At 41.4% G+C, this 23,433-nt stretch overlaps 1 protein-coding gene across 1 annotated transcript in view; it reads left to right on the top strand.

Moving 5' to 3' along the window:
* suclg2 (succinate-CoA ligase GDP-forming subunit beta) overlaps positions 1-23,433 on the top strand; it is a 107,472-nt gene that overhangs the window by 35,003 nt on the left and 49,036 nt on the right. The window contains exons 3-9 of the mRNA XM_031278094.2: positions 9,814-9,913; positions 10,980-11,070; positions 12,844-12,996; positions 14,040-14,129; positions 17,051-17,147; positions 20,983-21,144; positions 23,124-23,266. Of these exons, the coding sequence (XP_031133954.1) occupies positions 9,814-9,913; positions 10,980-11,070; positions 12,844-12,996; positions 14,040-14,129; positions 17,051-17,147; positions 20,983-21,144; positions 23,124-23,266 (836 nt within the window). The remainder of the gene's footprint in view (positions 1-9,813; positions 9,914-10,979; positions 11,071-12,843; positions 12,997-14,039; positions 14,130-17,050; positions 17,148-20,982; positions 21,145-23,123; positions 23,267-23,433) is intronic.

Genomic DNA, 23,433 nt, shown 5'->3' with positions numbered 1-23,433 from the left:
ATCTAATCAGGCATTGTGCTGTGGACAACTGCCCTGCATATTTTAAATGTGTGTCTGCATTAACACACCTGATTCTGATTAACAATCAGTCCAGGTGCAGTTTAGGAAAATCATGTTATTGAGTCAACCCAGGCTGACTCAATAAAATATAGCTCAAATAGCTAGAGGAGTCATCACCTGGACAATAGCTCACTTACATAGATCAGCGTTTGCCTTTGGACCCGAAGGTTGCAAGTTGAAAGCTCAATGGTCACAACGTCACATCTTATACAAAATCAGCCATTGTGCTTTGGACACCTTCCCTGCGAGTTTAAAAAGCTCGGCCCTGACCATCGCTGCAGAGCAGCTTTAATTTAGACATTTTACCGGTAACCGATCATTAACCGTTAACCGACAATATGCCAATGCTAACAGGTACATGGTATGGTACATAAAACAAACAAAAGTGCAACATAAATGATTAGTGCTATACATTTGATTTAATTTTTAAAACTAAGCTAAAATTATTTTAAATGACTCTATGCATGTGGTTGTTAATTTCTTTGGTATGAGATGTGCGGAAGGACTTCACAAATCAAAAAGAGATTTTAAAGCTCTGTTGTGGGCGTTGAGTAGTGATCTGTTACTGTGGCATATTAGCACCACTCATCCTCTTTTGTCATTTTGTCCCAACACTTGCTAAATTGCATTTTTATTGCATTATATTAAGGCTATTCCCTGCTTCATTGAGCAGGGAATTTGTAAGAAGCAATGCAGTGCTATTTTTGTCCTATTGCTTTCTCTCGGTGTGCCTTTTCTTCGCTTTCACTTTTTGCCTACCTGGATTTGGATAACTGTTGTATAAGGCCTAGTTCCTTTGTCTTCAAATTCTATTATGCTCAGCTCTCTGTGTGTGTGATACCAATCCTGTCTCACCAATGACTAAGAAAATGTTTGGACAGACATTTTAATAATGTGTTGAGTGAAAAAAGGAAAGTCACAGCTGTACTATACAGCCTATGGACACATGGGACCTGCTTCCTTTTCACAATGGACAGACAAATATATCTTACTGTCAAACATGGTTAAAACATGGAAAATGGTCAGACCTCTCCTCACTGCGCATTCCCTCCCTTCTCATTCACAGTACCCACTAGAGCCGCCTCGTGCACTTCAACTCTTCAAGCGCCTTTTAAGACCACTTTCATCTTCCCCCTTCAGAAAATGAGGCAGAGTCTCTGGTGAAAAGCGCTGACAGTAGCAGTTAGTGCGGAGTAGAGTTGGCTCAACCACGGCCCTTTCACTTTTGTCTTTGTCTGAAGTAGTGTGGGATAAGACGACCCTCTTAGAGCTTTGTGCGTATGTACTCAAGCTGGAACCCATGTCGTGTTCGCTTCTCGTTGGTCTACTGGACAGAGGCCACTGAGGCAGCTGCTCATCTATTAATCTTAAAACTGTGTTCTTAAACTTCAAAAGAATATGCAGCCTCAGTATTATGGGATATTGCACTTGTGTTGTTGCCATCTTCATGCTCTTACTGCCAGTCATGTCATTTCCATCAGCGAGCGGTAACCATTGCCACCTCCGCTGTTCCCAACGTGAACACAGCGGTAGCCCAGCTGTGATGGCAACAATGATAAAGAAGAAAGAGTGTCTGTTTAATGATGTCCGTTTTAAATTGGTGAACCTGAGTTATCGTGGGAGGGGAAGGTAACTGGAAACATGAGGCCCAGTGGACTGTGTTTATATGTTGTTGAGTTATAGAACTGTGCGAGACAAGATAAGTTAGCTAGCTCTTTTTATAATAAGGTTACTTGCAACAGTCCCAGTCATCATGTAAATAATTATAGAATAATAGATTGTTGAACTCACATAGCTGTTCCTTGTTCGTTTGTGTGGGATATTTAGCAAGTATACTACCTATACACGCATAAGACTGATTTGCTTTGTGCACACTAATAAAAGAAAATCACTTGACAAATGTGCAACCATTAACCATGCTGTTGCTGTTTATGTGGCAAGAGTTTGAAACAAGTCGGGGCCTATTATGTTACTAATTTCTACGTAAATGGGATGAGGGCCATTTACATAGCTATTAACTGGTAATGTCAAGTCAAAACAACATTGCTCTTTCTTCTGCATTTTACCCACACATTCTGACCTTTGTCTTCTCTTTTGCTTTAGTCCCTCGTTTTTTAGCAATCTCGTCTATCTCTTTTCTGCTCCCTCAGATTTGTTCATTCACTCACTTTTTGTCTGTAGTGCTTAATACCCCAATTTATACCCCACCCTACTGTAAAATAAAGGCAGTACCTCGGTGTCCTTGTTTGCCACTTTGATCACATTGTAGGGGAACTAAATGAGTACAGGGACATAGCTGGAGTGAGCTGTAGGTATCTTTGTCTCACCACCCCGCTCCCTGCAAGGCACCCGTTGATGGACGGATAAGCTCTGGTCCCTTCAGAGGGCTGGTCTGTCACACAGGAAGACGGATGTTATCCTGCAGTTTTTTTGTCTCCAGTACCTGCCAAGATAACACACACCCAATGGGGAAAGAGGATGGGGGAAGGGCTGGTTTGAAACATAAGGTTATTAACACGGGCACAGCGGCCTTCTGACGGACACTGCACCAGCTTCATTCAGAAACACATTGTAGGTTGTATGATAACTGCAATCACTTCGTTTTCGTTTTAGGAATCTGCACAAAACACCCTGAAGCACATAGACAATACAGGAGCTCAAACACAGACACTTGGCCTATCCAAGGACCTGTTGTCATCCCATACTGTTCATTAGCTGGCTCTCAGGTCTCTCGTTTGGTAAAAAAAAAAAGCCATGCATCTGAAATTGTCTTAACAGCTGTAAATAGGCTTTGCAGGGTAAAGCACCCTGTCTCTCAAAGAGCTGATTTCTGTAAGCAGCTTAGTGTTTCCACCTCCTCATTACGCACCCTAACCTATTCATGTTATGGGTGAGACGTGGAATTATTTCTCACACATCCCCTCTATCGTATTAGGATGATACTAATGTGCCAGTAGAAGTGAACATGTTGCCTATCCTATTATTTGTTGTCAGGGTACTTTGCATAAATGCAGACTTTCTAGTCACGTTAGTATTAGTTGGAGTTAAAAGTTAAGTCAGGTCCATAAATAGGAATTGTACTAGTGGAGTGATATGTACAAAACATTGTGCTTTGTTGTAGGGACCTCCGACCATTAGGCAAGCTTCATTACTCGTCAGTGGAAATGGCACTGCAAGTAGGGCTCTTGCCCATCAGTGCATTAGCAGCAGCAGATGTTGGTAGTTTCAGAATAGTTGTATATGCTGTTGTAGTACATGCTGAACTGATAACAAATGAGTCAATAATGAGAAGTGAGCAGCTCATGTTTGTGCAGACTCTTGGTCACTTATTTAAAATATTGTATGGAGATTTTCTGGATCACTCTGTTGTCTGCAACCCAAAGTTAGTATTTTTCTAGTTAACTGTCTCATGATGTGGCTTGATACAAGTAAATGTTTTTGCTGCTGCTTCGTTGTCAAACAAAATGATTCTCCCTACTGATTCTTCCCATGTTCATTTAGCACCCATCGTTCCACAACACCATTGTCATTACCGTCAACCCTCTGGTTGTATGGCAGTGAAACACTCTCAGCCAGGGATTTGAACTGCACCTCTCTGTCACTGAGAGGAGACCAGGGCCATCTCAGGATGTCATTAGAAGTGTTGTCTATGTCTGAAAGCCAGGTGGACTTGTCCTCTAATGAGGACTCGGCCATCATGCAAGCAGTGACTGGGGGAGGTGTCACACAGAGGTGCCAGTGTCGGTCCGGGACGCTGATATTCTCCTCCACTGAGTAGCACTGAGATGGCATCATTAGATGCAGAGACAGACACGGATGGTGGGCTTAACCAGGAAAGACAGTGAGATGGTAATGATATATTTAGTTGTAACCAACAAAGAGGTCAAATTGTTATCTTTGACTTTTTTTGGTCTGAATCTTTGTTTGTCCCTTGTTATACAAGTCCCAACATTTGGGATATGCTAGTGGCAAGATGACTTTGTAGAGCGTGGTTAGGATTTATTAATGTTCGTTGACTTTTCAACAAGGGTTGGGCACTGTCTACCTAACAGGCATCTGATGATGTCCACAGTGAAACATCATGATGGACGATGACATTAATTAATATTCAGGCATCTTGCTCCCAGTGTGCTCTCGCTACACGTCTGTATTGGCCTATCTGTCTCTCCTCTCTGCTGCGCTGCTTGACTGAGTGTTGGTCACTCGGACTGTGGACGCGGGCTGCATGAGAGTGAAACTCAAATCATATGGGCACCAAACCCGCTACATCAGCTATATCCTCCACCATTAACAATTAAAGGATGTCTGTCATCGCCAGTTCCATAGACTGTAAAAATAAGTGCGTTCGTAATTGTACCAGTAGCTCTCGCTCTCTTACACACACTCATTCTCTTCCTCTCTCTGTCTTTCTCCTTCTCGGCTGCGTGCTGCCCAGAGGCAATACACTATTACTATTACAACAATCCAATTTGATGATTTTGGGAAATAAAGTGGCACCCTGTGTCCACCTGCAATTGCACTCGCAAAATCAATCTGTGCCCGTTAATAAATCAGAATTGTGACTTTTTGAGCATGCAATGAATGCCATTACCGCCACCGCAAACACGCGCCCCGGCGTCTGTCAGGACATGATGATGGTTGTCGGCCATTGCCGATGGAGGATGACATCTTCATTCTATTTTCTACCTCAACTGAACAGGGAAACGTATTTTGTTTGAAGAATTCCAAAGCCATTATATGTCAGGGTTCAAAGTATGAAAAACCAAAGGTTTTGTTTTCATATCTTTCCTTTTGGTTCATCTGCCATCAGTGGATGAATGGAGAGACATTTTCTGTCTGACATTTTCGCAGTCTGGCAGATATGGAAATAGTAAAAGTTTATGGAAAGCTGAACTGGTCCAAGATGATACCAGCCTTACCGCTGTGGTAAAATACAATCATCACACAAGGAGTCTAAACGTTAAACACAACCTATACCATTTACTGGCCCTGCCTGTGCCAAAGTGTAATTAACACAATGTGCTGGCATGGCTATTACACAGAACATATAGAAACAAGTGTTGGCCTAACTTGCCCTTTTTATACACATGGTGGAAAAGCAAAGGAAAAACAGCATGCACATATTCAGTTTTCCGCTTGGGTAATTAGTAAAGCTAATCAGATAATTGCCCTGTTTTAGTCTATAGTAGGTTACGCGTTCATTGTTTGTTCCCTATATCAGTGAGCCATGGATGTGACACAGTAAAAAGCCCTGTGGCAAGGTAAGTCAAAAGCTAGAGCCGCTCCAATAGCTTTATGTAGCTATCAATATGCAGTTGACAACATAATTGAAGTTATTTAAAGACGTGCCATGTGCCACTAGATGGAAGCAAATGGAAGCACAGATTGTTGTTCTTTCTACTTATAGTGCTGGAATACCCCTGAATTATGAATTACATTTCAGCTGCTTGGAACCTATTCCAAGAAATACTGGGGAAAGAATAGTTAGGTCTACATTATTTGTTTTAATGGTCTTGCAGACTGACATTTCATGGTCTTGCAGACTTTGTTTTTTTCTATAGACTAAGTTTGACAGCAATCAACACTCTTCTGCATCATAACCAGGAAGAGTGCTGAAATGATGAGCACAGATGCTGAAGGTTGAGAGGTCTTTCTTTTTTCCCTTCCCTCTAGTGTTAATGGCATTCATCCACAGGAAGGCTGCGGCTGTTTGTGTTGTTTGATTGTGGCTGTGTGTGTTCGTGTTTTTCTCCTCCCTCCCAAGAGTTTAGTCGCCTCCATTTAACCGACACATTACTTTCATTACAGCACACATGCATGCTGGGGAGGGCCGTGCTGATCTTTTTCTCTCTCCATGCAGATGATAGCCACATCTTACTCTCTATGGATCGGCGCACAGCCTACATCTGTCCCTTACCAGCCAGCATCCCTCTTATGGCACAGCCCTTGAAGGCTTGATTAAATATCAGACCAAAGCTATCTCTGCTGCTGGCCACCCAAGGGCTACAAGGGAAGGGAGGAAGGGTTGGAAGAGAATAGGCCTTTCAAAAGTGCACAGAAAGAAAGAGGGTGAAAGAGACACTGATTGTAGAAGTAACATCCTCTTTGCCAGCTGCTGTCATTGGCAAGCAGACTGGGAGTTGATTTGCACTCATTGCTGGGAAATGAGTAAGGCCTGAGGATGATGGCCGCATTACTCTAATTGCATGTGATGTGATTTGAGATGTTGTGCAATGTTAATCTCCTCCCCGTGTCCCCGAGATATAGAAAATAAATGGAGATGAACATCTTACTCTGCATCTTCACAGTGTGAGCCATGTATGATACAAATGGAAGCAGAGAGCAGATTATGCAATCATCCCCCCCCCCCCCCCCAAGAAAAGGGTTTTCATTCAACCAATAATAACCAAACCACTTTCTGCAGAAGGTGTTTTTAATTAGTCGCTGCAACATGTAAAGAAATGAATTGTAATGTATCTAGTACACTCTTTGTATTTCACAATCACAGTAATGAAAACATACTTACACAGAAGCATATTGGACAGAGTGTACAATATATTTTGCTGTCTGAGAGAACTAATCAGAATGTGATGTGCATCACCTTTCATTACCGTGACCCCTCAGTTTACGGATTAAATTTTATTTAACTTTTTATTGTATGAACACCTTAAACTCTGACTCTCCCACAGTGCTCGCTGTTGTCTTTGCTGATTAACTTCAGATGGTCCCTTCTTTCCCCTTGCTCATCGCAGTGTCTGGGTTGAACATAAAGGCATGACTTGTCTCTGATTTTACATGCTATTACTCTTTTTTCCATTCACTCCCCATTCTGCTCCACACTCATTAGGGACCAACCTTTGTCTGAGTGTTAGAGGCCATCTCATGTCTGTCATACTACCAGATAATGGCCACCCTGCTCTTTACCATGCACCATCTTCACTGTGATCTTTGAGGACATCATTATCCTCTCCATATGATCCAACACAGATTTGTGTCTCAGATAACACTGATTTTTTTTTTTGTCTTTTAGAATGGTTTACTTTTTTTCATTATACAGTCTTTAAAATGCAGTGTGAATGCATTTTATCACATTATATCTAATGTTCGTCTCATTTTGTCTCAAGTTTCCTCTTATTATCAGCACATTGCTCTTTCAGTGCCCATTCATAATCGCTGATATTGCTACAATTATCTTGTTGTGTGCAGCATAATAAGCAGGTTTGCCATCAATTACTAGTGCAGCAGGAATGAACACCTGCCTCTTTCTCACTCCATTACCTCCCCTGGCACATTGCATGCCTATTTAATATATTTAATATATCTTTGCTTTAAAACCATATCTTGCTTTTTTCCTCATCAATTTGTCAATACTCTTAGCTTTCTCCGTATGTCCAACAATGCAATCTTCCTATTGGGCTACATTTTTCTTCCCCCACTTGTTTCTTTTTTTCATCTTTTAAAGCAAAAGTAATTTCCTCTGTGCTGTCCCTCTCCACTGCACATGCCCACAGGACACTTTATTTCATCTTGCTTTGAACTCTTTTTAATTCTGCACAGTAGCAGTTTTTTATTAACATATTTATTCATTTATGACTCCTCTCAAAGCCCTTTGCATATGAGCACACCTTTTATTCTCTCATTCTCTCCTCTCAGTTCTCGACTCTCCACAGAGAGCGGGCCTCACTAATGCAGTGTTAGTTCAATCCCTGCCACCTTGTCAGAGGCTATTTTCTCTGGCTCCTTTTCTTACTACAGCAGCAGTAGTGAGCACGGCCAGAGTATTCATGCTCTCTCCACTCAGCTCCTGTCTAGATGTTCCCCACCCTGCTCGTAGAGTTTTTTTTCCTTTTTTTTTTTTTTTTTTTTACGCATTCAAGGGAGGAGCCTGTCTCCAACCCTCAAAGTCAAGGTGTCTTTCCAGCCATCGCACAGCGGATCATCCCCTTCCACTCTCCCTAACACCCACTTCCCACCCCGATGGCAGCCACCTGTCAATGGTTGAACTCCCCCACCTAGATAATAATAACCTAGCCAGAGACCATCTTTCATCAAGTGTCCTCGCTTCATTTGAGTAGAGGGAGATTGTGGACAGGATGCTGAATAGACCGCTGAGGGGCCTCCTCCTGATGTGCGAGTTCTTGCAAGGTTGCAGTGACAGCAAAGGGGATGCAGGGTGCTTATATAATTGGAGCAAGGTCATGTGAAAGTTTCAGAACAGTTGTGCAGTTGCTAATTTCCCTTCTGCAAGTAAGATTGTAAGCAGATGTGAGTTGTAAGGAATGCACTTATTAAACAGTTTAAGCGTATACTGTATGTGGATGGTATCTTTAGCCAAGCTAGCGGCATAGTTCTACAGAGGGCAATGTCAGTCTTTGGATTGGTCCACCAATTTGGTCCAGACCAGTGGTGTAGTGGTCCCTGGAGAAGTGGGTATACTCTCAGTTTTCACCTTTTTTTTTTTTTTTTTTTTTTTCTAAAGTAGTCCAGAAAAAAGCCCTGTTTTAGAAACAGTGACATGTAAGACTATGATTTAGTTTACCCAAAAATCTGTCATTTCTACTTGCTCACTATTATAAAATGATCATGACTTGATTAGGAGCAGTTTGTAGTTACTACTGGTCACACAAGCAGCCTGGATGAATGTAAAATGTATTTATCATGAGGCAAACATGGTGTTATCTCTTCTCCTCTAAATATGCAGTCATATTGCCACTGGCAATTTGCCAGTAGTTTAAAATAATGATTGATTTGGAAACCACCTTAAAACTTACCTCAGAATTATGTCTTCCATCAACTGGGGTGGCACACCGCCGCTTGTGTTATTTCTTCATCTGTTGTTTGGTCTGCTGCCGTTATCGTAGTCAAGTGGCACCGGCACCTGAGGTTTTTTTTTGTTCTTTTTCACTGGCACCTGAGGTATTAGCGATATTTTCCTCGGCATGACCCGCCCTACTCTGCCTCTGATTGGCTCATCAGTCCTCATGCCTAAAGTTAACCAATCTAATCAGTGAAAGCAGCGAGTACCAGCCAATTAGAGGCAGAGGAGGGTGGGTCATGGCTTCACTATCCTTGAGGAAAAAATGGGCAATCTGGCTCACAGATATTACTGAATGGTGCGCATCAGGGGGGATTTAGAAGTGGGTATACGCAATGCTGACTGAAAAATAAGTAGGTATACGCCGTATACCAGCGTATACCCTGGACTACACCACTGGTCCAGACTGAAATATCTCTAACTATTTAATTAATTACTGTGAAATTTTGCTGAAGACATTCATGTCCTCGAGAAGATGCAGCCTACTGACTGGCCATTCTTTGACTTTTCTGCTAGTGACCTAGTGTTGTTTTTGGCGGCCTGTTTTTAATTTTAGTTTTAGTCTAGTCTTTGTGTCAAGCTGTCATTTGAGTTTTTATTAGTTTTAGTCACATTCATACTCTTTTTAGTCTAGTCAAGTTTCAGTCGACTAAAAGTCTGAGCGTTTTAGTCTTATTTTAGTCAGAATTATCCATGACTATTTTCGTCTAGTTTTAGTCAACGAAAACTGATGACATTTAGTCTCTTTTTAGTAATGCAATTCTATTTAACCCAGTCAACATAGTATACATACCTAATAGTATAGACGAAACGCGCCCCACCCTGTCAGACACACACTAATCCTATATTAGTGCCTATATCTTAGGTGCTCTCTCTTTATCTCTCTCTCTTTCCCCTCCTTTTGACTCTCTCTCTATCCATCTCTATCTGTATTTCAGATGCCAAGGAGATTGTGTTGAAAGCTCAGATTCTGGCCGGTGGCAGAGGCAAGGGTGTGTTTGACAGTGGCCTTAAAGGTGGAGTGCACTTAACTAAGGAGTAAGTATGCATCGATCAACATTTCACACTGTGAGTTACTGTGGGAGATTCAAATAATTTCTCCTGCGACAGCGACATTTAGAGTGAGGAGGCTCAAAGAGCTCTCTGAAGATGCTCCCTAGGCACAAAGACACAGTCGGGATTACTTGTGCTGCAAATAAACACTTTTTCTTTCTTCCAGTGTCTCGTCTTCGAACAACTACCCTCTATTAAATTTTGAAGTGACTTTAGGGTCGACGGAAGCGTTTTGCACCCCATACTGAGTTTTTCTCTCTCGGGTTGATTGGGTTTTGTGCCTCCGCTGAGGTTTATTTTGTTGCTGCTTAGAATTACAAAGTGTGATGGGTGTATTCCTCCAATAAAGGCTTACTCTGAAATCTTTCAAAAAGCTAAACAACAACTTGAAAGAGTTTTTCTTTGCGCACACTGAATTTCCCTCTGCCAAGTTTCCATGTACAAAAACAGTACTAGTACAACCTGTGTGTGTGTGTATATATATATATATATATATATATATATATCTCTAGTAAAGGTACCTACCACTTACTGCCACCTTAAAGGCAAAAAGGTGATTCATGACAATTGTCTCAGATATGTATCATCGTCACCCTACTTCAGGGTTCACAATGGCCAGAAACTTTTTCAAAGTGAAATATGTTGAAGTTCATTGTCCCCAGACAGTGCCATGAGTGCACAGTTCACCTTTCTCTCATTTATCAAAGGATGAATATTTCCCCTGCTTCATTTTTATTCACTAACAAAACCAGAGCATGCTTACAGAAGCAGCGCCGGTATGCGGGCTGCTTTTAAACAGAGTATAAATCGAGATTTATTCACAGCAATGTGTAGATGTACCAAAGTATTTCCAAAAACTGTGCTTTGTCAGAATATGTTACATAAATGCCCAGAATGTGCTAAGCCATATCTTTCTTCAACTAAACAAAACTCTGGAGAGATAAATACTTGATCTGTCAGTTGACCTGCTTTTCTCATCTTTTTTTTTTTTTTACTAAACACTGTTGTTTAAAAGGAGGATACTGTTTGACTTGTAACCTCTCCTTTTCAGCCCTGCTAAGGTTGGTGAACTGGCCAATAAGATGCTGGGTTTCAATCTGACTACTAAGCAGACACCGAAAGATGGAGTGAAAGTGAAAACGGTGAGCAACTGCACCGACTGAAAGAAAGAAAGATAGATATACTTAGCTCTTTCTAAGTGTTTTTTTCTGACCTCATTTCAAGGCATTATGAGTCCAGTAATGCAGTTCTGTAAAATGAATGACTGTAAAGGCAGTCTGGCTCTGTTTTTTTTCCACTAGGTTTAAATAGTAGCTGTCCACTGTTGTTTACTGTGGGTATGCACTGGTTGGTGTTATGGCTCATTGCATAAATTGAACCAGGTCCACTGTGAATTTAAAGTGTTTGGTAAACAACTGTTTCTGTGTGCCACTAACAAGCAGGAATATCATTTTTTTCTACTCGCATGCTGCATGCAATACCTCCTCAAAACAGACTTTTCCAGGTGATGAAGCCTTCGGTCTGTGGCTTTTGTGTGCGTCCTGCTCTCTTTCTTTGTCTCTCCCCATCTCTGTTTACCCCTGCTACCCCCCATTCCAGCTTTTGCTCCTACTCCTACTGCAGAGATTAGTTGGAATGAAATGAGTGTCACACTTGTTGGCCAATTGTCTTACCAAGAATAGTCTTGCATTGCCAGATCTACTTCCACAGCGCTGTGGAGGAAGGTCTCACTAGTCCAAACAGCATTCCCGGATAGAAAAACGCTCTGGTTTATTGGCATTTCTTTACAATCTCGATTTACCCTGCAGAGATCTGAGGAGCAGTTAACAATAGTCCTCATAAATCGACCGGAGTTTAGAATGCCAACACAAAGAAAGCGCAAGGTAACGGATATCCGGCCAAAAATGAGGGACATCAGGCGGCTCTTTCGGCGGCACCGGAGAAATCCCATGGATGTATTAAGAGAACGAGCAATCCCGTAAATGAATCGACGTTGATGTAGACTACACCAAGAACATCCTCTTTTGCCTGTGGCACTGAAATCAGACCTGGCAAGAGCAGCCATTGACTGACCTGTAGGATCGAGTACAGTAACAGTTTACTCACAACCTGGTCTGTCAGATGACAGCCAGAGCTTAGCTGTCAACCTGCCAATGAAGCTTGCATCAACCTTCAACCTGTAATGCACCACAGAGCAGAGAACCCCACAGGAAAAGGGGACAACACTTCAACATCGACATGGATTTGCTGTCATGGCGCTGATAGAGGGATGAGGAGAGAAGATAAGGGAAGATGAGATGGGGTGTAAAAGATGGTCGTGCATGAAGACTGTAGGAGGCTAAAACAGGGGATTAAGGGGAAAAGGAAATAACAAGATGGTTGGAATAGAATATTTTTAGTTTGAGTGAAGAATCAGTCTACAACAGGGAACACAATAGGACATTTGAGTTACTGGAGAAGACAACATTTGGACAAAGGAGATAGGGGCGCTGTCTGTGAACATGGAGTGTGGAGAAGGCTATCCATCTTCATTTGCTGGGCGATAGGGTGGAAGCAGAACATAAGGCCTGTGCATGTTCAAACAAGACAACATTCCCAAACCCTGCAGCCCATTAACCACCACACAACTGATAGTTTCAGGGTTCTCTTTTTAAATGAGCCTCTTGCTTGCTTCCTCTTTCTGCTTTTCTGCTGGACTCTGAGCGTTAGGTCCCTTTCTATTTGCCTCTGTTCCTCTAATTCACAGCATATGAGAACTTCTGAGAGCAATGCTTCATAGATTCTGCCAATCTATGGACGCTGCTTATTCGTCTGTGTCATTGTGTTCAATCAGTAGAGTTCACCCTTTATGTGATCATGAAGTCAAGTTAGTATTCCTCCATCAGCCCCTCTTTCCCCTGCTGTGCCATATTCAGGTGATGATTGCTGAGGCCCTGGACATTACTAGGGAGACCTACTTTGCCATCCTGATGGACCGCGCCTGTAATGGTCCTGTCATGGTAGGCAGCCCCCAGGGAGGTATGGATATAGAGGAGGTAGCCGCCAGCTCCCCAGAACTCATCTTTAAGGTATATGATTTGTGGTTTATACCCATCACTACAAAATCAAATGAGAAGAATAACAAAATGAAATGTATCTGCCTCAAAAACAATGCAGAAGTTAATGTTGATTAATGTTGTCCGGCACAATGAAACTCTTAGCCGTCTTTGCTCAAAGATCTTATTCTTTAATCAATCAAAGGCTTTATTTGGCTCAAAATCATGCCGGGGCTGGATTGCCCAGTGGGCCTTACAGATGGAAGCTGTGCTCAGTTCGTATTTTCTGCTAATTCAATTAAATTTATTGCCCTGGATGCACACTGCAGCAGCTGAACATGATTCACACATACAGCATAATACTGAAGCTTAATATGAACAAATACACTGCCTTCTGTGTTTTATTTTGCTGTTAATTAGATTCCATTTACAGAACTTAATCCACTGTAGTCACTCGGCTACTTGACAACAGGACCTTGTCATTGTTAACAGATGTACAATTTAAGCATTACAGATGGAGTTTGCCTCCATTTTCTATTGTTGTATATCTCCATGTTTTATTGTCTACAGATGTTAGAGCATTGTTGTTGTAAAGATCCAGCTGAGATTCATGTCATTCATTAATTCCCCCGATGACAGCTATGGTGTTGCTATCTAACATAAATGATAGCCCTTCACACATGTCATTAAAACCTATATGGTCCAGACCTGGTTTATACAGAATTGTTTTATACCAGCTAACGACAGCCACAGTTTTATACTTTATTTTCTTTAACACTGTGAACCCTGAAATCCTTCATTCATTTGTATACCTGTAAAAAAAGTTGGTAAGCGAGCTTCTCTCTAGCTAAAAGTCAAAGATATGAGGGTCTGATTATCATAAATCCATCGTTCCAGCCCTAAGTCTCTCTTTTCTTCATGTCTGGCACCTTACCACTACTTAATTATAATGTTGGAGTTTAATACTGTGTGAACATCCACTTTGTGTCAAATTATAGCCCCGGTTTGAGCCTCTCTCACTCCCTTTCTCCATGTTTCCTTCTCTTTTTCTTTCGCTTTCACTGCAAATCTTATAGGAAGTCATAGATATACTTGAAGGCGTGCGAGACGACCAGGCACTTCGCATGGCAGCTAATTTGGGTTTCAAAGGACCTCTGCAGAGACAGGTAATGGGCGCACTGAAGGCTTTATGACACAATGCAAATAAGAGGCAGAAAAATCTACAATGCAGACACGCGCACATATGCAAAGACAGATGTATTCTCATTGACAAACAGACCAAGCTTTGGTTATTATTAATTTTCTGTTTTCCGCAAAGTTGTGAAGTGTCATTACACTAGACTCACTTGCCAGGTGGTCTATTGTCATATTTCTGGCAGTGACACACAGCACTTTGCCAGGCTGAGGGCCCTGACATCACTAATGTTACCATTATTTCATAAAACATGCCTCGATGCCTTGATTTTATGCGTAAATCACGCAGTTAGAGGCAAACTCATCCCAATGGGCAGCCTATAATTTTGAGGACAGTGACCTCAAGTGTTACAAATCTTGCTCAGGCAGCATTAACTAGTAAAATGAGGCCAACTAATAACACTACAGAAACATTCCAAGTTCACATTCAGAACGAGTATGTGTGCTTAGATATAGAGTTAATTTCAAAGCCATTTGTCTCTTGGCATCAGATCACTAATATGTTTTCTTTTCCACAGGCGCTGTGGCATGATAAATCAGATTAGCCCACAATCTTAGCACATGGAATATGTATAAATCAGACAAGTGAATCTGCTTCTGAGAAGCAAACTGAGAGTTAAGGATGTTTTGACCTTTGTTTGCATCGAATTGTATGCAATCCTTTTTTGCAGAATACTGAATAGGCATTGATTTTAAACAGGCAAGGAGATAAATAGAAAGTGATTGGTTTCTGCATTGTCAGTATGCTTTTCCTTGGTTGCTAAGAGTCAGCTGCCAGACTGTTTAATTCCGGAGGTAATTACAGCTGTTCTTCTTAAATATCTTTACTTTACTGTGTGCGTGTGTGTGTGTGTGTGTGTGTGTGTGTGTGTGTGTGTGTGTGTGTGTGTGTGTGTGTGTGTGTGTGTGTGTGTGTGTGTGTGTGCATGCTTGTTTTACTATATTCGTGGGGTCCAAAAACCGGGGAATACAGTATACTTGTGGGGTCTGCACAGCCTTGTGGGGCCCAAAATGCTGGACCCCACAAGTTTAAAGGTCTGTTTGAGGGTTAAGACTTGGTTTTAGGATTAGGGTTAGAATTAGGTTATGGTTAGGGTGAGGGTAAGGGTTAAGGTTAGGCATTTAGTTGTGATGGTTAAGGTTAGGGTAAGGGGCTAGGGAATGCATTATGTCAATGACGGGTCCCCACAAAGATAGTGAAACAAACGTGTGTGTGTGTGTGTGTGTGTGTGTGTTAGGGCTGAACGATTTTTCTTCTGTATTATTCAACAAAGACAAACAATAAATCATTTTATAGTATGAACAACACACAATTACACACTAGACAGTTAAAAAAGTAAAAATATAGTATATACACACACACACAACAGTGTATTTTTTTTTTTACAGTGCACAGAGAGGAGCTGCCTCCAGCCCCTCCCCCTCGTGAAGTTGCGTGCTGCCGTGTGCACTTGTTCAGAGCTGTTATATGCAGTCTATGGTGTCGGTACACGATCCGTTCTGCCTGCACGATCCGTTGTGCACATGCGCAAGATAATACTGTTTTACGTATCCATACGACCTGCACGATCTGTTCCACGCTAGCCTATGGCTAGCCTCCACCGGGAAGCTAACGTTAGTTTAGCTAACAGCTAATTCAGCTAACCGCTAGCTGACAGCTAGATTCAGTCTAAAATAACGTTAACTCAAACGTAATGGGAAAAGCAGACTACAGCTAAATTAAGACTTCACAGTAATAACAATAAAGACAAGTATTGAGTGATTGTATTTTAAATGAGCACAAGTAAAGTAGAACTGACGTAACAGCTGTTATATATGTTAGGTGTTTGTTATATATGTCAACGTTTATTTTCAAGTTTTATTTTGAGGGTCTTTTAAAGTTATTACATGCTGTCTCAGCTAGCAGTTAGCCGAATTAGCTGTTAGCTAAACTAACGTTAGCTTGGCTGTCGACCGGAAGCGTGGAACAGATCGTGCAGTGTCGTAAATCCTCGTACAACCGCGCATGCGCGAACATTTTGCGCATGTGCAGAACGGATCGTGCAGGCAGAACGGATCGTGTACCGACATATGGTTCAGAGAGGCTATCGTTGCGGTAGCTAGTTGCTGGTGTTCTTGCCGTGGGATTAACTGTACTATTAAAACCGTTGAAACACCGCGGTCACGCTGCTGTGAAAGCTCCCCGAACGTCATTTATCAGAGTCTGGTTGTTACCCCTCTCAGTGGCAGCTCCTCCACTCCATATCTTTATAACGGAGCTAACCGCTAACCGGAGCTAACCGCTAATCAGAGCTAGTTGCCAACCGAGCCTTCAGTTCTGCGTGTCTGTATCCATTAACTGCATGTATAGACTCGAACCAGAATAAAACCCTTCATTTTATTAAAATGGCTGTAAAAGTTTTAAACTACAACTCAGAGTTGTTTGAATGACAGAAATCAGCTCAAGGTACAGTGTAGCGTTAGCATGCTAAGTTGATGCTTTCTCTGCGGAGTGCAGACTGATTTGCTCTGGCGAGTCATGTGATCAAATCACAGCCTTTGCGATTAGGAAATCGCGTTTTAACATATCGTATGACATGTCATATGACAACAAGCTACAGCCAGGTGGAATCTACTGAAAAATGCATTATGATGTTATATACATATGTAGCCACATTAGTGTGTGCTGTAATCCATGTCTTATTTGCCAGTTATAACACCTTTTGAAAAAAAGAGAAGAGAAACATTTAACTTTCCAGCACAGAGACATACATATTCATGCAAATCAATATGTGATGTTGAAGGTGATTTGCCATGTTTTATGTAGCCTTTGTGGAAGGCTGAGCGGCCTTGGCAGGGCCGGCTGCTCAGAGCCGAACCATCAGGTAATTACTGTCCTATGTGAACCTCACAGGCAGCAGATCAGATTAAGAGGCTCTATGATCTGTTCCTGAAAGTCGACGCCACTCAAGTAGAAGTCAATCCTCTTGGAGAAACTCCCGAAGGACAAGGTACCTTATATCGTGTGTGTGTGTGTGTGTGTGTGTGTGTGTGTGTGTTTGTTATTTCCTGTCATCAACTGTCCCCAAAAAGCATTTGCAGTATTTCAACACTTTAAATAGAGAGCATTTTTGCACGAACATGCAGCCAACTATTAATCACTGACTGTAGGATGCAGGCACACTATCTCCTGGGGTCTGAATGCATTTAAGAATGTGAAGTGTACTGTAATTGCAACACATTGACGTCAGTTTCTTGTAGACATGACTTTGTCTGGATCAAATGGCTTCAGGGAGCAGAGATTTCCATATTCATAGCATGTTGATGAATCCTAGTTGCTGATGATTAAAGGTGCTCTAAGCGATGTCATGCGTTTTTTAGGCTACAACATTTTTTGTCACATACAGCAAACATCTCCTCACTATCCGCTAGCTGCCTGTCCCCTGAACACACTGTAAAAAAACATGGTCTCTGTAGACAGCCCAGGCTCCACAAACAGCAACAAAAACAAACTGCGCCAACCTGCACCACGAAACATAACAAGCAGCCAATAACTGACAAGAAGGATTTGGGGGTTGGGGGGTTAGTGCGCGGAAGGGAGGGGGAGGGGCAAGCTAGTCTCCGTTTGGTTTGGCAGTACTTCGAACGTCAACAAGAAGTGACGTCACCCGACATCGCTAAGAGCACCTTTAACTAAAGTCGTATTAATAATAATAAACTGAATGTTTAAATTCATTTTGCTGTATATCAGGCCTTAAAAGTAATTGAAATTACTTATATTTTAATTGGTTTTAATTTCAGTGTCATTGTTTTAATAAAAGAAGGGAAAAAAAGGAGGGAAAAAAACTGATGTACTTACTGCTACTTAGTGGCTACACATCACTGTTGGAAAATGAGCTTTTTTTCCAGATAAACCCAACTGCCTTTGTATCTCAGAATAAAAGAAAATCTAATACTAACCTATTTATTCAAAAATCACTTACCTTTTTGTGTACTAAAGGAATTATCTCTAGAATCTTCTAGTTTTAAATCTACCTAATTCTGATAAATAACAAGCTGGGCCAAAAATGCTTAGGTAACACTAACCTGGAGTTCTTTTGTTAGGAGAGAAGTGTCTTTAATAGAAAGAAAACAAAAGGTTAAGACATTTCCATCCTCAATTCCCTGTCTTTATAGTAGCACAGCCTAGCCTAATATATGTTCAGTCTATTGAATTTAACTTTAAGTTATTAGATGCAGGATACTTTTATTGTGCAGTCGAGCGATGGAGTCAGTCAACTCTTTCTTCCAATAGAAATTGTCACAGTGAGGCTGAAGTCTAAACTCAGACCTTCAGCTCATCGTTATGCTGTAAAGGCTGTGTAAAAGTGGCATTCATGTAAGATTAATGGAGGTCTAAATAGGCAGTTGGCCTTTTCTTAACATGTGACAGTCTCTCTGATGTACCGCATTAAAAGCAATTCTAGAATCGTCACTTGTCAACTTAAACCTTCCCACATGATTTGTCCAAAACAGGTTTTACATTTTTTTTATAATTTTGAGTACAAGTTTCATTGCCTGCTTTTTGAATTGTCTCCAAGACCAGCTGAGAGCTGATCCTTGTGTTTTTTCTTTAGTTGTGATTCTGCAATTCGAAGATGATAGCAGGCTTCTTTTTTGTATTTGGATCACCATTTACCATAGCCACAGTATGGGGCTTCAATCCATGGGCACAAAGCCTGCCTCAGTGCAGTTTCTATGGTCTTTGCACTTTCCATGTCTTAAGTGTTCCCTAATAGATGAAAACACTTGAATTCTCAAAGAATAACAAAGAAATGTGTGTATATGTCAGTCCCTAGTTGTCACTCAACACAATAAATTGTGCAACATGACACAGTTGGAGGCTAGCAGGTAAACATTTCATGTGCTCATCATTCAGATGAGAAAGACATTATACAAAGTGTGATGCTGCTTTCGTTGAACTTGTGCTGAACTTTGTTTTTCTCCTAAAGAAATAAGAGAATCAGAATCAGAATCAAGAATCAGAATCAGAATCAAGAGTGTTTGTATTGTCTGTGGCGCCGAACACAGATTGACTGGGATGTGTCCTATCGAGATGTATTACAATACGCTGAAGATGCATCACTTCTTTGATGTCATTGATTCTACTCAATACCAGATTCTTGTTCAAAGTATGCTTTATCAAAGATTGACAAGAAAGGTTTGTTGTCTCATGTATTCTTATGAAAATTAATAAATAAAATGACTCCTATCAAATGGTGAATTTTCACTGAGAGGTACAAGTTTCCTTTTCTACCAGCAGGAAGAAGCAGGGGCTGTGATTGAAGCAGGCTTTGCAGACAAGCTTCACATTAAAATCAACTCATTTTTTGGATTCCATTTGTTCACGTCACAAGGGAGTGCTGCTATTTTCCGGCAGGTATTGAACAAACGTGTATTAAAAAGGAAAATTTCTCAAGGGTGGACATTTTTTTGTTGTCTTATTTGGTATTAGTTGAATTCATTTTGTAGATAGACTGCAATAATGAATGTGTCAAAACAAAAACAAAAGGAATTGTGTAGGAGTGCAACTTTACCTGGAGGACACAGTATGTCTACTCCTCAGTCCCAGGAGGAGGTGTGCCTGCTGCATCTAAAGTTTGTCTATGTACGCGTTTTGTTTCTGTTTCTCTTTGTGTGTATGTCACTCCCAAAGCCAATTCCCATGTTTCCATATTTGGTACCTTTTCTCACTATTACATTTTGGTGATCTAGCCATCTGTTTACATGCAATGTGCTATTCATTAGATTTGTTTTTTTTTTTATATAAACTCATATAGCAATAGACCAAGTACCATAATAGTTATATTTTTAATGGCTGAAAGTTTACAGATTACTGATGTCTAAAACAGAAATTTAAAAACGTATCGCAGCTTGCTAAAAACTAGCTGGAATTAAATGTAAAAGTAAGACATTTTGTGGAATACACTTATCTGCTTGTTTGCTACAAGTTTGATAAAAAAGATTGATACCACTCTCATATCTCTATGGTTAATCTGAAGCTAGCACCAGCAGTTTAGGTTAGCTGAGTTAGCACAAAAACTGGAAATAGGGGGAAACGGTTGCAGTTTTATTTACCCCTTCAAACTGTAATCTGATGGTTTTGTGATACGGATTTATTTTTGCACGGATTTTACTAATGTGATATGAAGCACAAGTTTGTGAGCTTTCGAGGTGCTGGTAGGCTGATTTTGTTACCTTTGAACAGAGCCGGGGTTGGTGTTTCCTCCTGTTTCCAGTCTTTCTGCTGAGCTAAGCTAAGCTAATTGGCTTCTGGCTCCAGCTACATATTTACTATACAGGCAACACTGACAGATGACAGTGGAATCACTCTTCTCAACTAAACTTACTTTCTCAAAATGTCAAACTGTTCCATTCCAACTATTCCACAGTCACTATTTAAGTGTTGTTGTGTATACAAAAAGCCCTTCAACTAATTTATTACATTTTTTTGCCTGCTATTTTTCCAGGTAGCTTCATTAATGTGTGGACTCTTTGAAATGCACTCTCTTTGAAGTGTAAGGGAAATGTCCATTTACTATAATGGTCTATCCCTCAGAGGCAGGGTCAAAAACACGTGCCTAGTGAGCCAACCGCTGAAATAATTAAGACCAGTATGCCGAGGGGACACCCCTCAGTTAATTAATTTCAGGCTTTGGAAATGATATTTAGTTGGCTTTTTATGTCTGAAGTCCTCCTTCTTTTCCCCTTTCCCTTGGCTGCCATCTCCCTCTTTCTCACTTTTGTGTTTCCTCTGTTGCTGTCTTTATTCCTAATTTTATCTTTGTCATCTCCTCATTCCTCCAGTGGTTTGCTTTGATGCTAAGATCAACTTTGACGACAATGCTGAGTTCCGTCAGAAAGCTGTGTTTGCCATGGACGACATGACTGAGAGTGACCCTACAGAGACAGAGGCAGCCAAGTGGGACCTCAAATATATCGGACTGGACGGAAATATTGCCTGCTTTGGTATGGAAACAAAACCCCGTAGCAGAACTCATTCCTGCACACATGCCAACCATTAAATTATTTCTCCCGTAATCAACCCCCTCCTGGCATGAGGCTTTAATGAGTCTCTTAAGTCACATAAGTGAAAAGCTCGGGCACAGTTAAAAACTTAGTCAAAGTAAAGGCAGCCTGGGCTCTTCTCCAGTCCACATTACAAGCAGCTTTCTGAGGACTCCAGAAGGAATGCTGCCGTAACCAATGCGTTCTAATTAGCTATAATCCGCCCAGAAAGTCTCCAGTGAGCCAGATTGTTAGCGTTCTCATTAAAGCCCCCCTCTCTTGTCATAAATCAAAGCTTTTACAGTGTACAGCAGCACTAACAGGTGCTCTTGCGTCTTGCCCCGTACCATCATAAACACATTAGATGTCTGTTAGCACTAACCACCCCCCCCCCCCCCCCACACACACACACACACACACACACACACACACACACACATTCTGCATCCCCAACTCCCAGCCTCTCTTAAAGTAACAACAGCTTTTAAGACCCTGCAGCTTCCTTGAGAGCTCTGTAAGCCACCAAAGTGACAGCTGTTAACGCAAATTTCCCTTTTATTGAGACCTCGGTCGGGGAGCTTGCCAGGACACAAGTTCAGCTTGACTAAACCAAATGAGGTAAGACATTTTTGTGTACTTGGCTCCCGCACAACTGCTGGCAGATGGCTAAATGATGACACTGGCCGCAAAAAAGCATAGCAAAAACCTTTTTTAATCAACGCGGTCAAGTCATAATCAAATTTGCTGTATGTTGCTCGACTTGATGTTGCTTGAGGCATTGAAAATTCCTGATAGATTTCCAACAGATTCTCAGTTTTTAAGTGTGACATTTCTTTCAGCGGTTTGCTCTTTGGTTAATAATTTACTGCTGGATTCCTTTAAATGGAAAAAAAATAGTGTTTAAAATAGTTACTGCAGTACAAATTCAAAATACTGGAGAGAGTCGTCTTCGAGTCTGGGGAGGAGGGGGCGGCCCTCCTCCCCAGACTCGGAAGTTCCAGCATCTACAACAATGTTGCTAGACGCTTGTCTCACAGAGCCAGACATTACTTCACAGCACAGTGGAGTAGCTAACGTTAGATGCTCGTTATATTGTCATAAAAGCCCGTGCTCACGCGGAGCTCTGTATGTTACCCAACTGACAGGCACGCTTTTTGGGCATAGAATTACGGTAGGAACCGCTAGACACACAACAACCTCGCTGTCCTCTCCACCCAACGGACAGACACACTTCCTAGGCTTAGAATTACAGTAGGTACAATTTAAAAATAACACTACCTTGCTGTCCTCTCCACCCAACTGAACACACATTATTGGCTTAGAATTACGGTAACAATCGCTTGACGCACTGCAAACTCACGGTCCTCTCTTTCCGATTAACAGCCCCCCTCTCTTGGCTTAAAAGAACTCACCGTTGTCGGCTACGGCCGCTGAACAGGCTACACGTTGTAAACAGCCGTGGCCCGCTTGCCTGGTCCTCCGGTAACGTTAGCAGTTAGCAGGGTTAGCATGGCGGCATTAGCCAGGACCAGTCATGATCACTTTACTGGCTGTGTCTTAATTGTTTTTGCGAGTAACCAACTTGGGTACTCTATCTATATAATTTAATGTGAGTGCACAAATGTTGAAATTACATAGAATGCCCGTCCCTTGTAGCTGTGATAAATTAGCCTGAAGCTAAGCTTACCTGTTCAAGAGGAAATTAGCCAACTCAGCGTCCTTTTGGGGTCTAAGCTGTCTCCATCTTTCAAATACATCTCCAATATTTACCCGGGGTTTTGTCACTCAACATATAAAATGGGTACACCTGACACCATAAATCTCACTGTGAAAATGCAACGTCCATTTGGCTGAATATATGTCAGCTATTTTAGTTTTCCTCTATATTTCAGTATACATTTTTGCATATTAATTGAACTGACACCGTAAATCTTTCACAGTGAATGGAGCCGGTTTGGCCATGGCCACATGTGACATCATTGACCTGCATGGAGGAAAGCCAGCTAACTTCCTGGACCTGGGGGGAGGAGTCAAAGAGAGGCAGGTGTACGAGGCTTTTAAGCTGCTGACAGCTGACCCTAAGGTAGGAACAATGTGTTAAAAAACGGATTGTGTGCTTTTTTTCTTGCTTGATTGTAACAATTTAGTACGTGAGCCACATTGATCCCTTATTAAAATGCACATCTTCAAAGAAAAAGTCAATACAAAATTAAAAAAACACCTGTTGAATTGTATTTTATGTTGCAGTCA

The sequence above is a fragment of the Sander lucioperca genome, chromosome 6, assembly GCF_008315115.2.
Source record: "Sander lucioperca isolate FBNREF2018 chromosome 6, SLUC_FBN_1.2, whole genome shotgun sequence".
NCBI classification, from domain to species: Eukaryota; Metazoa; Chordata; class Actinopteri; order Perciformes; family Percidae; genus Sander; species Sander lucioperca.
This window is presented reverse-complemented; position numbering and strand designations above follow the sequence as displayed.